The 15,240-nt window shown below is 37.4% G+C and overlaps 1 protein-coding gene across 1 annotated transcript; it reads right to left on the bottom strand.

Annotated features, from left to right (window-relative positions):
- Positions 1-1,595: 1,595 nt before the first annotated feature.
- fasn2 (fatty acid synthase 2) lies at positions 1,596-8,779 on the bottom strand. Its single transcript, XM_072678803.1, has 6 exons — positions 8,722-8,779; positions 8,479-8,632; positions 8,008-8,168; positions 7,605-7,811; positions 7,335-7,516; positions 1,596-7,181 (listed from the first exon to the last, which is right to left on the bottom strand). The coding sequence occupies exons 1-6, from the start codon at positions 8,777-8,779 to the stop codon at positions 1,596-1,598; spliced, it is 6,348 nt and encodes a 2,115-aa protein (XP_072534904.1).
- Positions 8,780-15,240: the final 6,461 nt, after the last annotated feature.

The following is a 15,240-nucleotide window of genomic DNA, read 5'->3' as shown; positions in this document are numbered from 1 at the left end:
TGATATGTGACTGTGAGGATGATCAGTGAGTTCATTAACGAGGAAAAAGCTCTATTCATGACAACAGAGTATGTGATTCAATTACTGTCACAAAATGGTTTGAAGGGGCCAGCAATTAGCAGGCAAATCTTTGGCCTCTCTATGCTCTGGCATGGAAGAAGAGAGAAATAGGACAGAGTAAACATAGAATTATAGTCAATGTATAAAATTCATCCATTTACAATTCTTTGAGAATAATTTTACTCATTACAACAGTAGCTAAATGATATTGAACTGGACAATAATTTATGAAGCAAGAATTTAATTATATTTCACATATAAATACAATACGAATAAATTAACACTTTTGCCTATATGTTTATTTAACTATTATCACAGCATGAACACGTATAGCACTGTGTAAATGTTTTAGGCCCCTAAGCACATGAAAGGGTTTTTGCTTGTGAAAAGTCCAGATCACATTAGAATGGATAAAAGTAATGTGAATACAGTATAAAATGATTGAGAATGTCTTATTTTGAAGAAAGTAGTTGGATATCTTGGTTCCAGATTTCTACTGGATGTCCCCAGCCAGTGTGTAGATGTATTAAATTCCATCACCAGCTCACCTGATTTAACATTATTAAGTACTGATTTACCAAACCAGCTGTTGGACGATAACTATACATATTTGACTCCCATTATGAAAATGGTTTAATGGACTTGTTTTGAGCTTTTTACAGGTACATTTTTACTTTAAACTTTTTGACAGTTGGAGAGAGGAGAAAAAAAAGCCATCAACGGTGCCACTGACACAGCAGAGACAGCTGCAAGGTGGCTGTGGCTCAAGAGAGGAGAGCTATGGGGCAGAGGAACTAGTTTGTCACCTGAACGCAAGCTTAGGTCTGATCAGCCCAAGCTGGGAGGAGGGTGTATAATTTTGAAAGGGCCGAAACACCCAATGAGTTAAGGAACATCAATAATGATATTTTTCCAGTATCAGAAGATATATATGCACAACTATATTCAGAAAAATATTAAAAAAGAGAAGTCATGTCATGTAGAACATATGTTTTTTAATATATAGTATAATCAAATGAGAACACTAATCATTATGAAAACTCCGTTTATTGAATTACATATATACATACGTCCATATGTAATTTGCATAATAAAGGTGTAAATTAACTTAACAATACACCATAATAGGACAAGAAAGGAAACAATCCAAAAAAAAATAAACAATTCAAACATTATTATGTCTGTCCATTGGCATGATGAGATATTAATTACTAATTACTAAATTAATTACTAATTAAATATTCAATGAGAAACGTACCATAGAAAGTCTTAATAGGTCTGATTCTGTTCACATTCTATGTAACAAGTCTCTGTATGTTTTTAAGCAAACCAGACCAGGCCACAACATTTAGTATACAAAAATCCTCAGAGGATGTGACACACAAAATATCCCAAAATATGCAGCTTTAATTATATACACAGTACACAACAACTACTAATCTAGGATAGAGGACTCCTGTAACCAAAAACAATAAACACATAACATCATCTGAATGAGAAGGAATCTGTTCAGTCTTATATAAACAACCACAAACCTAGAATCTTGTACTCTCCGCTCTGTTGTGTGTGAGTAATTTTTTGTCATCTTGATAATTTCTCTCATTCTCATTTTCTCCCTCACTCAACATTTTTACTAAGTCTGACAATGTGATGTCTGGATCAAGGAGGTTTACCAGAGGTATATTAACTCCTTTCTCCTGGAAGATAAGATTCTGCAGAGTCATGGCTAACATAGAATCAAGGCCCAGTGTTGACAGAGGAGTGTCATCATTCAGTTCATCTTGTTCAACACCAATAGTTTCACTGATCACCGACTTGATATATTCATTAGGCGATGAGACTGTGTTGGTCTGCTCAAGCCTGGAGTCAATCATATTAGCCTTCTTAAGGCCCTCCTCTACCAGTGCTGACAGCCGCATGGTGAGGGATTTGTTTTGTGAAAGAACGTTATACCTTATGTTCTTAAAATTGAACCTACACACAGCCTGCTGTGGTTTGTTGATCAGAAGGCACTGCTCAAGACTTTCATGAATTTCTGTCACTTCCAGGACCATCATTCCCTTCGCCTCCAGAAATCTTTGGAAATGGTCCTTGTTTAAAAGGAGACCCAAATTTAAAGCTCCCCAGTTAATTGACTGTCCAGGAAGGCCGATGTTCCTGCGGTACTGACAGAAGGTATCCATGAATGTGTTGGCCGAAGCGTAATTTGTCTGAGAAGCATTACCAAGGAAGGCTGAGATTGAGGAGTAGCACACAAAATAATCAAGATTGCAGTGTTTTGTGGCATGGTGAAGATTGATCACACCATTCACTTTTGGCCTCATGACTTTCTCATACAGTGATTTGTTCAAGCTTTCTATGAGCCCATCATGAAGGACAACTGCACTGTGGAACACACCTTTGATTGGATTTGATGGGAACAGTTTGCTGATTTGAGCAACAGACTGGTGAACGTGCTCTAATACTGAAACATCACATTGTAGGCTTGTGATTAATGACTGGCATTGATGTTGGATCTTATTTATTTCCTGTTCCAACAGCTGGTTTGGAGTACTTCTAGAGAGGATAACAATGTTCCCACCTCCTCTTTGAGCAATGAACTTCACCGTCTCAAAGCCAAGCCCTGAGAGACCACCTGTCACAATGTAGATAGAATTCTTCTGAAACAACTTTTTAGCTTTTGGTTTCAGTGGAATGACAGACAATTCACCTCTGGGGTCTTGTCTTAGGACCACCACAGGCAAGATCCGGTTTCTGAAGTAGGATTCTGATTCCTCTAAAGGCGAGCAATCAATCTTTCCATTGGCCAATCTTTGAACAGTCATTGATTCAAAAAAGACAGGCCTTCTGTCTAAATGCATGTTCTTCAGCCAGTGTTGAATGCATGGCTTTCTCGCTGTTATTGACTGCTTCTGCATTATGACTGAAGTGAATATGATTTTCACATGAACTCTGGCATTTTGACCGCTGAAAGCCAGTTGACTGACAGAGGTTTTCAACTGGTTGTCAAAGACAAGAACAATGTAGCGGACACCATTAACACTACATGCTTTAGCAATGAGAGTTTTGTCATAGGGAGGCAGGAGCACAATTCCCACCATCTCCTTGAAATCATGAAGCAGCCGACCAGCATTTGTGCCCACACTGACACCCCAGCCTGATTTGCTTGCAGTGAGGTGTAAGATCTTCACCAAAATCGAGTCTGGAATCGTGGAAAAAATACCTAACTTCATCTGTTGTTTGGCCTTTGGTAATGCACTGTGCAAGATCTCCCAAGCAAGTATAATGTAGGAGACACAAGGAGAGTCCTGCAAAAATGGAAGTCTCTTTGTTTTGTAGCAAGCCGCTGCAGGAATAACAGCTTCGCTAGAAGCTTCAACAGGGTAGCAGCAGACAACATGATCTCCAATTTTTAGCTTGCTAACATCCTTTCCCACTGCTGTCACAGTTCCACTGAAGTCAAGAGCTAAACAGCTGTGGTTCTGCGATGTGTATTTGTTCCAGTATAATGTCTGACCAAAGTTAAAGTCAGATACACTAACTGGAAAGTAGTCTGAGGAATGCACACATATTTTAGAGAGCTGCACCTTCACATTTTTCCCTTGAATGGGTTCAACAGATGTATCAGAAACAAATGCTGTCAAGTTTGTCATTTTGTAGGGATCAGAGGTCAGCAAGGTAAAACGTTCACACTCAAATGAGTGTATGCTTTGGGAAAGGTTGTCGGTAGTTACATTTGGTGTGTGGCTAATCTGAGGTTTCAGGATCTGGCCATCTTTTATGACAAGCTCTGGGTATTTGCTGCAAGGGTATGATTTGAGGACCTTGGCCAAGGCTTTGATGTCATCTACAGAAACTGAGCTCATGTCTATCAGCTGAAAGGAGAGATCTGGCAACTCAGCTGCACATGCTCTTGTCATTCCAGAGAGTACAAAACCAGGACTGATGTGGTCTACTCTGTCCTCTGATGACCGATAGGTTACCACCCTGATGGAGTTTCGGAAACTCATTGCCTTGAGGCCTGCAACAATCTTTCGGAAAATTTCACAACATGTTGTCATGCAGTCTAACAAGTTCTCTGTTTTGTATGAAGTTATGTCTGCGCTGCCCCACATGAACAAAACTTCAGCAAAATGTGTTGCGAAATTTGGAATTTTCAGTTGAGAGAGGAACCTTTCAAATTCCTGTTCCAGTAGTACTTTTGTTTGTGGGGGGGAAATGTATTTAGATAATGGGTCCAAGTACTGCTGCAGGCCTCCAGCAATTCCTACATCATCAGCAAAGACTAACGATGTTGGAGTTAAGGAGATGCTGTCATGTTCAGCGACAATGCTGTAGCTGTTGTGGTAAAAATACTCCTCTACCACATGAGAGCGGCTCCCTAGATATGTGATTGTCACATGCTTGAGTTCAACCAGAACTCTGCCGTCTTTGTCAGCAAAACAGCCACAGATGTTAAGTTCCTCAGTTCCCACAACTGTTGCTCTTAAATACACAACCATCTCCTTCTGCAAAGGCTCAAACACAGTTAAGCTGCCTATCTGAGAGGGGAATCCAGGCCTTCCCAAGTAGTGATATGTTCCTGTTACAGGGAGAAGTTGCATGAGGTAGTCTAAGACTACAGGATGGAGATAGTAGTCATGAAGCTGGGGCAACAACTCCTCTGGGACAGTCACTAATGAATAGGTTTCTCTAAGTTCCTCTCCATAAAAAACATCCCCCCTGTTTTTGAAAACAGAACTGTACTGAAATCCCCCCAAAGAAAGGTACTTATAGAACTCTTCAGAAGTTATAACTGACTGGCATCGTCTATAGACAGCGTCCAGTGAAATATATTGCTCCTCAGGCAGCATTCTGTGCGTTGACTGGACTTTGCCAGATGCATAGTTCACTGATGCCGAATGTACCCTAAACTGAAAGCTCTTTTCTGCTGTTTTTTCAATTGAATCCAGCTGCACTTTAATTTCTGGTGTATTTTGCGACAAAACACATGGAGTGTGGAATCTTATACTGAGCTGCACTGATCTAAGGGGCACTTTTGGTTTTGCAATTGTCATAAAGGTTGCCAAGCCCAACTCAACATAAAAAGCCCCAGGGATAATGGCAACACCTTGGTGTTTGTGGTCATGTAGGTAGGACAGTGACCCAGAGGAGATGTCACAGCTGAAAACTGAGCCATCTTTACTCATCTGTGTAATCACAGGATGGAAACTACTGGTATCAGAAAATGTTGCTTCAACAAGTACATCTCTCCTAACACTATCAAACTGATACGTCGGGAAAGGAATTGGCTCCATCTCACAGCCTTTATAGAACTGGTCCCAATCTACATTGACTCCCATCTCAAACAGTCTAGATACAACAGTGAGCATTGTGTCAAGATCTTTATCTGGTTGAACAGATGAGAGCACCACTGTGCCATTTCCTAGAGTCTCCACAATGTTTCTCTGCAAAGCCCTTCTAGGACCAATCTCAACAAAGATCGCATTCTTTGTCTGTTTTGCTGATCTAACTGCTTGTTCGAATGCGACTGGCTCTCGAATATTTCTTGCCCAATATGTGCCATTGATAAAATCTGTTGGGCATGCTTTATCTCCTGACACTGTTGAGAACAATTCTACCACCATATTCTGAGCCTCTAATGATCCTATACTATTCTCCACTTCTGCTACAATAGGATCCATCATATGGCTATGATAAGCAGCAGGGACATCCAGAACATAAAGGAACAGCTGTTTGCCATTATCTAAGTTGCTCAAGCTCTTGTGCAAACTATCAATGGCATCTGCATCTCCTGAAATGGTGCAAGACTGAGGACTGTTTTGTGCTGCCAAGCAAATCTTTCCAGAGTAAGAAGGGAGAATTCTCAACACATCTGGTACAGCCATGTTACTTACAACCAGCATTTTCCCTCCAGTTACCCTGCTTTGTAGACTGCTGCGATGGTACATGACCTTCACTGCATCCTCAAGTGTCAACAAACCAGAGCAATGGGCTGCAGCGACCTCTCCAACAGAATGTCCGAGAACAACATCTGGTCTAATTCCCCAGTGCATTAGCAGGTTAGTAATGGCAACCTGAACTGCAAAAAGGAGAGGCTGGATAATTTCTGGTTCTGTGAAATCATTATCTTCGTCAGACTGGTTCTCCAGCTTCTCCATTAGATTAATTTTTCTGTAGCTTTGGAAAAGACTTTCGATTTCTCTAATTTTCTCCCTAAAAACAGATTCCTCTTTTAGAAGCTGCCTGCACATGCCTCTGTAAGTAACACCGTTCCCACAGAACACAAAAACTAGTCTAGGATCTTGCTTGGATGGCACAGTGGGTTTGTCCAGAGCATGCATAAGCTTTTCTTTCAAATCAGGCAAAGACAAGGCACGAAACACTTTTTTATATTTGTGTTTGAAGTGACTCCTTCTACAAGCAGAAGTATATGCCAAGCTTTGCAGATCAGTTATGTTCCCTGCACTGATATTTTGTACAGTGTCTTCTATTGTCATTACAATTGATTTCTCAGTGGCTGCAGAAACTACAAAAAAATGATGTGAGTTCTTGACAGCCTCTTTTGGAAATTCTGTATGAATATACTGTCTTATAACCACATGTGCATTTGTTCCACCAAATCCAAAGTTATTAATCCCTGCAACTCTTACTGAGTTTTCTCTGGTGACCCATTTCTCAGCTTTGGTGGGAATTCTAAGATTGAGAGCTTGAGCATCTATAGTTGAGCTTTCCTCTGAGTAGAAGACTGAAGGAACAATAGTTTCATGTTTCATCATCAGGAGAACCTTAATGAGTCCCGCCACTCCGGCTGCAGATTCTGTGTGCCCAATGTTACTCTTAACAGAGCCGATACAGAGCGGCCCAAAACCTGCAGGTCTTGCCCTGGCAATGACATTGGAAATGCTACCTGCTTCTGTTGGATCTCCCACCGGAGTCCCAGTCCCATGAGCCTCTATGTACTGAACATCAGGCAGGTAGGTCTCTGCAGAGTAGATTCTTCTGAGCAGATCTTCTTGCTGGACCATAGATGGCTTTGTCAGTGGAGTGATGGTGTGACCATCTTGGTTCACTGCAGTTTTGCATATAACTCCCCAGATATGATCATGGTCTTGTAGAGCCTGTCAAAGCAAGCACATATATATATATATATATATATATATATATATATATATATAATGTCTGAAATAAGTGTTATTTTGTAACATATGTTTACTAAAGAGATATCTTAATCATTAAGTTTTAAGGTATCTAGTTTATGCATAGGGTAATACCTTTTTCAGAGGCTTTAGAAGAATGATTCCACATCCTTCTCCTCTCCCATAGCCATCTGCTTTGTTGGAGAATGGTTTGCTGGTGCCATCACGTGAGATCATCTTTGCCTTGCTTAGAGCCACAAATACTCTAGGCTGGAAAATGCAGCTAACACCTCCACAAACAGCCATATCACAATCCCCTGTTGAGCATGGTACAGTAAAACTACAATAAGATTTAAATAGAAGAGAAATATTTTACAAAATTATGAACAATGTTGGTTATTTTACCTTGTCTCATGGCCTGACAGGCTAAATGAAGGGCAACGAGAGAGGAAGAGCAGGCACAGTCAATAGCCAAAGACGGCCCAGTAAAATTGAAGATGTAAGAGATTCTGTTGGCAGCTATGCTCATGGCTAGACCAGTACCAGTGCAGTGGTTAATGATGACTGGGTTAACACTTGCCATGGTAAGCTCATAGTCTCGGTTCATTAAGCCTGAAACAACATGCATTTGAATTTGTTTAAGTTAAGAAGTTTGTAAGAAGTAGATTTGCATTTGTGCTTTATTTTGTGTGTTTTCCTTTAATCATTATTTAGATTATGTTTGATATCCATATATCTCTATAATATAGTCCATTCTATGTATTTAATATAACATTATTAAAATAAAAATCAATTAAACTAGTATTACCTACAAACACTCCTGTTCTGCTTCCACTGGCCTTTTCCATAGGTAGCCCAGCATTTTCTAATGCCCTATAGGTACACTGGAGAAGAATCTTGTGCTGAGGATCCATTTGCTCCACCTCAGCTTCAGTGATGCCAAAGAATTTGTGATCCAACTCATTGAACCTGTAGCACACAAAGAGTCAACAAAGAAATGATTTTGTATTAATAAATACATTTGTGGTAGTTCTGAAAGTAAAAAAATGTAAATACGTTTTTCTATACATTTAATGTTTTGCTAAAATAAAATAATAATAATAATAATAATAATAATAATAATAAATGTAGTAGAAGAATCTACCACAACCAGAGTCTAGAATCTTAGTTTATTCATTTGTACCATTTGTACCAGTCTCATTAAAAACTTTAATGTATTTTGTAATTTTCTAGTTTTATAATTAAATTTCTCCCTTTTTATAAAGAGTACAAGGCTCACCCATCAGCAAATGCTGCTTTTTCTGTCCGTGACTTCCCTGGTTTAGTATCATCTTCATCATACCACTGTGTCCAGTCAAACCTCTCAACTGGTATCTGCACTGCACAGTTCTTTCCCTCAAACAGAACTTTCCAGAAATTATCAAGACCCTCACCTAGAATACATGAGGGTATTCATCAGCTTAGACAAAGCAAACACAAAGACTCAGTCTGGATATAAAGTGCTGGAACTGAACCTTCTTACCTCCAGGAAAATTGCATCCAATTCCAACAACAGCAATATCTGGATCATCATCCATCATGGTCAAAGTGATCTAAAATCATGGAATGTTGAGGTACAACGATGGAGTGTACAGAGGTAAGTGAGACAAACATCATTTGCGAACTATTGAACACGTACCATCTGTTGAAATGTAAATGCCTAACTCAAATATATGAATGGAAATGAAAGGAAACGTACCTATGTAGCCACGTCTCATCATAAAATTGTGAAAATCAGATGCTCAACTCCCTTATAAGCAAGGGTCATTGGAAAAACAGCTAATTATTGACTGAAACAAGGACAAGGAACAAAGACACTTTTCATTAAAAAAATATGGTTAATGTTTATGCCAAAGACGCATGTGCTTGATAGACTTTACACAATGGAAAAAAAACAAGAACCACAATAATACAGTCCAAGGTTCAAAACACTAGCAAACGGAGAACTTTGTTATGCAGAATTATTAGACAACATTGAAACAGACGGCTCAACAATTCAAATGGGAAAATAATTTTCCTGTTTGATTTCATAACGTGCAATTATCATTAAAGATCTATTTCTATTAACAAAAAGAAGCACTGCTGAGGTAAAGGCAGCAGCAGGATAAAGCCAGTGGTCAGTAATCCAGCAAAGCTGAGTGCTGATAGATCAAAGAGTGTGTGAATGGGGGGTGGGAGGTATCACTATCAAAAGATATACAAGTAATCTTTTCCATGAGGCACTTAAGATAAGATATATGATGTTCTTGGGAAAGATAACTTGTATTATGATAAGCTCTATTAATAAATAAACAAATAACATCTAATATCTTTTACACACAAAACAGATTTTAGATTTGTAAGATTTTTAATTAGCCTAATTTAATTACGTAACTTATCAAACTAACACTGTGTTTCCTATGTGTTAAATTCTAAACGCTAATGATCATCCATGTGAGGTGACAGCCCAGTGCTCAGTGTTCTGGATCTGTAGACAATCCAGTCAACCTTACAGTTCTTCCTGCTACAGCATGCCCTGAATAACCCATGTTTTAAGTAAATACAGAATCTGGTTGGAGACAAACGGCAAAGTCCTATGAGGAAGAACCTGCTCGCTTAGGCAGGAGGGTGATGGGACACATCTGACCTGAAAAACAAATGTTTGGATTAATATTTCACATTCTTTCTTTCTTTCAACGACAGAAGCTGGATCAATGTCACGTTTTAAATATTGTTTTTCATGTGTATAGCTTTCTGTAATATACCTCAATAAAGTATGAATAGAACTAATCCATTAACATTACAGTGTCATACAGTGGCATGCAAATGTGGACACCCCTGGTTAAGCTTGAAGGTAAAGGTGACACATTTCTGTAATATTTGAAGTGTTTTTGTGTATTATTTAAAAAATGCAGAAGCAGACTTTTGGACACCCTGCATGTCCTTTGATTTATGAGGTTCTCAGATAAGATATTATAAGATAAAACAGATTAATATATAAACAATTAACTTGTAATATGATATAACACACAAAACAAGTTTGGATTTGTAATCATTTAATTAGCCTAATTTGATTCATTAACTTATCAAACTTTTATTATGTTTCCAATGTGTTAAATTTAAAATGCCAGCTCTGATTGATCCAGTGCTGCCAATATGATCTAAGGGTTGCTGGTTGATTCCCAGGTTATGCTACCTGCCATCAGCAACCGGAGCCAGAGACAGCTAAATTGGCTTTGCTCTCTCAGAGCTGGGTACCCGCTTTCCTCCGAGTGCATTGGTTGACATTACATTCAACTTCTCTATGAATTCACATATTCAGATTCACTTTCAAAATAATTTAAAGGCAAAAGCAGAATCCTGACGATAGAATCTCAGGAAATGTGATCTTAAGAAATTATTCCATTATTTCAGGAAATGTTCATTGTGATAAAAACAAATTGCTCCAGATCTAAAAAAAACATCTATTTTACTCATTATCAAGGAGAATCTTTGGGTCTTTAAGGCTTCTGTAGGTGTAAGGAACACCATGTTATCTGGTACAGCTACTAATCCTTAACTAAAATACTTAGTAGGGTGCTGAACAAGCTGAAACATAACTATAGTACAATTAATTTGTACGGCATAAACTTTACATGGCATGAACCTTTACCATTGACACTTCAATGTGTGAAAATCTGATGCTGATGCTGCTTTCGACAGGGTCAACAATTCTGACTAACTGTTACCTGGTAGATGAAAAGGTCATCATATACAGCAGTCCACTAGGCTAAAAAGCCAAACAGCTATCTGTTCAGCAGTGAAAAAAGCTCAAAAATAGCTTCTACAACAACAGTGAACAATATTTATTTTAAAAGAATGAAGTGTAGAGGATACCAGCAAATCTTCATAGCATCAGAAACTGAATCAGAATGCTGCTGATATGTCGAAAACTTAAAACAGAAGAAAAATTCACTAAATAAATAAGTTAGAAAGTAAATAATTTTTTTAGAAGACACACTGATTAATGACATAAGGGTAGAAAACACACATACAGGTATATATCTTGTTGCATTAATTACTGTATTAAAGAAGCCAGAATGTCTGTCACCATAAAGCGCAGTTTGGACCTACAATAGCATAAAACGTAGAACTACACTCTTAAAAAGAAACCTTTTTAGTGCTATTTTGAACATTTTTCAGAGTATTTTATAACTAGAATCTATAATAATGAGCAGGTAAAGTAGGAGTATCATATATATATTTTTATTTATAGTATTTAGAAATGATCTTTAAATAACAGACTAGCTAAGTAGTTCACTGATTACTGTAGTCAATGTAAATCTCCAAAGAATAAGAAATCTACAGCCATGCTTCACATTAAGCAAGGTGTCCTTTTAACGAAATGCTGTTTGGTTTTCTTTAAAGAGTAAGTGGTTCTTGGTTCCCCACTGCAACACCTTTTCTAGGTGAGAAGGTACAGTTGACCCTGCTGAGTTGCTTCTACTACCTTTTAGCAATTTGAGCCAGGATTCAATTTACATAGTAATTCTCTCTTTCACAGGGGCTCCTCTGTTATTTTATTCCAGTCCAGATCAGCCATGCCTGTGTTTTTCTCTGTCGTCCACTGAGAAAGTTACAAGTTGAATTACCTACTGTTTTTCACTAAACTTAATAGTTGTGTGATAATGTTAGTCCTGTCCGGATTCACATGTCTGTGTTTTTCCAAGTCAGAAAAGGCTGCTGCTATTTGCTGTGTTTAGTCTCCGATCACACATATCAGATATCAGATATCATGGATATTAAACACTTTCCAAATCGCTAAACAAAAATGTTCTGAAACAAAAATTAAATCAAATTATTAAACCCAGCAGGTTTGGATGTTGGACGCAGCTGTTGTGACTGTGATTATGAATCTGGACAAGCATCTCTCTTATAGAACTCTCTTATAGCAGAACTGCTATCAGTCACCAAGGGTGTCCCTCAAGGATCAATTCTTGGGCCAATACTACTTAATATCTAAATTAATGATGTTGTCATCTCTATTGTCATCCGTAAAATACAGTTATATGCTGGAAACACAATTCTTTGCTGCTCTGATGACAACACTGGTTCTGCAGTGGAACTACACTTAAACATTTAAGTTCTGTATATCACTCTGCTTTTCAGTCATTGCTGGTGACCCCTACAACACACATCATTGTTTACTGTATGAAAGGCTGGTTTGTCTTCTCTTGCTGTGCGTCAAGAAACACACTGGTATCTTTAAAGCACTCACTGGCCATATGCCACCATATATCACAACAATGCTCAATGAAAAGATTGCAACTTACCAGACTCGTTCCAGTGGTTGGCTCACCCTTTAGGTCCCAAGAGTTTTTACTGAACTGGGAAAAACTGCTTTTAGCCACAGTGCACCAGCGAGCTGGAACCTACTTCAGGAAACTCTTGAGCTCCGATTGCTGGTGTCACTCAATCATTTTAAACTCTTAGTCTCTAACTCCACACCTCCACACAGCTTGCAATTGTTTTGCAATTTGTTTTAATTGTTTATATTAATTTCATCATATTTTTATAGTTATTATTTTTAGATTACAATTTTGTTTTATTTTTCTACTCATTTATTTTTTATGTTTTTGCTCTTTGACGTGGTTTCATTTTTACTATTTTGTATGGTTTGCTTAAATTAGTTTTTTCACTCTTGGATTGAATTATTATAATTAATTTTAATTAATTTGATTTCTTATTATAATATTAGATTATGTAATCTAATAGGTTTTGATTCTAATAGGTTATGTAATCTAATTGATTGATTGATTGATTATTTTTATCAAACAATATAAACTCGCTTAACCTCTGGTGATTGTATTGCTGTCCAGATGAGGGAGTTTAATCACTGAGAAGACGTGTAAACATGTTTTACAGGCGACTCCCTAAAAACTTTTAAAATCGGAATAGATAACCTTAGCTAGCCTTAAGTGTGTTAACCTGGACCAAGGCTTTATTTTATTCTATCATTTTTTTGTTTGTTTGTTTGTTTTTGGCTTACAAATGTAAACAACAGTAGCAAGCTGTGAGCCATTAGAGCTAGGCTTTCAGTTCAGGCTGTAAACCCCTATGACATTAAATTTTTGGCAGTTTAGAAAGAGGCAGAGGCTGGCTCCATGTGTCTTGGAGTCAGCACATGCTAGTCTTCACCCTCCCAGGGAGCTTATAGAATGAGAAATTACTCATTTGGGTTGGAAAGAAAGACTGGGAAATAATAATAATAATTCAAAAACGGTTTAAATTATATTTAGTTGATTTTCTTACATATCCTCTACAGATTCTGTGCATTTGTTATACACACTTTCTCTTTATTTGCTTACTGATTGTTGTAATTTAACATAACTCCCAAATCCTACATGCTACAAGCCAGCTAACACTGTAGTGGTGAATGATGTAAGGGTAGAAAATGCCGAGTTTTTTCTAAAAACTTTTTATAAAAGGACAAGGGTTCTAGCAACAACCTCTGTTAATGGAAGTCATGCCTTTCAAGCATGATTGTCCATGTAAGGTGGCAGCCCTTCTGAAATTCAGCCCAGTGTTCAGTGTTCTGGATCTGCAGACAGTCCCAGTCAACCCTACAGTTCTTCCTGCTACAACATGCCCTGAATAACCCATGTTTTAAGGAAATACAGAATCTGTTGGTTGGAGATAAATGGCAAAGTCCTATGAGGAAGAACTTCGTTTAGGCAGGAGGGTGATGTGACACATTTGACCTGAAAAATAAATGTTTGGGTTAATATTTCATGCAGCTGTGCTTTCTTTCAGCCACAGAAACTAGACCAGTGTCACGTTTTTATTAATATTTATTTCAGTATATATTGATTTATGTAATATACTTTTAAAAAGGTTTAAAAAGTTCTTCCACAAAGTGGACATTATACAGGTCAGCCCAATAAACTATGAATAGAATAAATACAACAATACAGTGTCAACATTTTTGTTATAATTTAATGGCAAGAAAACATTAAAGATTACTCTTTTTATTTTACATTGTTTACAGTTTTTTTTAATAAAAAGAAAGATAACATTTAAGCAGCTTTTATATATATATACATATATATATATATATATATATATATATATATATATATATAGAGAGAGAGAGAGAGAGAGAGAGATTTTTTATTATATGAGGTACTTTGAAGCCAATGACATAACCTGCAGTTTTTGCCTCTTGGGGTATTCCATTGTGGATTTTTAGGTTTACTTAATTCATATCATTGTCCTCCACTTTACATTTTTATGTGCCATGTTTACTTTCATAATTTGTCTTGAATCCTTTTTGTCTTCTACCAGTGAAGTGTTCTCAATGCCTGTGGCTGCAACACAAAACACCAAAGCATGATCGACCTAGCCCGTGCTTAGCAGTTGGAGAGGTCTTTCTGAAATAATTCTGCACCTGTTTTTCTTCAAACATATATTTACAGTCCACAGGACTGTTCCTTCAAAAATTGTAATGCTAAATGTTCTTTTAGAAAGTTTTTTTGCTCATCCAGGCCACAGATACCGTGAAATCTCAATGCTATCCTCTTTTGGCCGTCACCTGTTTTGTAAGCATCAATTCTTTTCATTTTCAGAGTGCTAGGCAGCTGCTTAGAGAGCCCATAGCTACTGATTTTTGGGATAAGGTTTGATGAGTGAGAATATTTACTGTTTTTTTATTTACTTTATCTGGACTTTCCTAAAGATGACTGTGAACAAGTTACAGCTCTAACAAGCAAATTATGATCTGTGATCTTGGTTAATGCTATCTAAGTGCTCCTTTCCTTTTTCACTTTAAAATGTTAAAAAACTAAAATAAAACACTAATTTTACTTAAAAGTAAAAGCTTAGCACATTAACAGAAACCAGGGGTGCCTTTTGCATGCCACTGTAGGTATAATGGAATACATCTGCTTAATGTTGAATGTAAGTGTTTTAGTTGTAATATTTATCTGAAATATAGCTTGAAGCTAAATAAAATTATAGCAGTTTAGTTTAGATACAATCTGCCCAT

This window comes from Salminus brasiliensis, chromosome 5 (genome assembly GCF_030463535.1).
Source record: "Salminus brasiliensis chromosome 5, fSalBra1.hap2, whole genome shotgun sequence".
Classification (NCBI taxonomy): Eukaryota; Metazoa; Chordata; class Actinopteri; order Characiformes; family Bryconidae; genus Salminus; species Salminus brasiliensis.
This window is presented reverse-complemented; position numbering and strand designations above follow the sequence as displayed.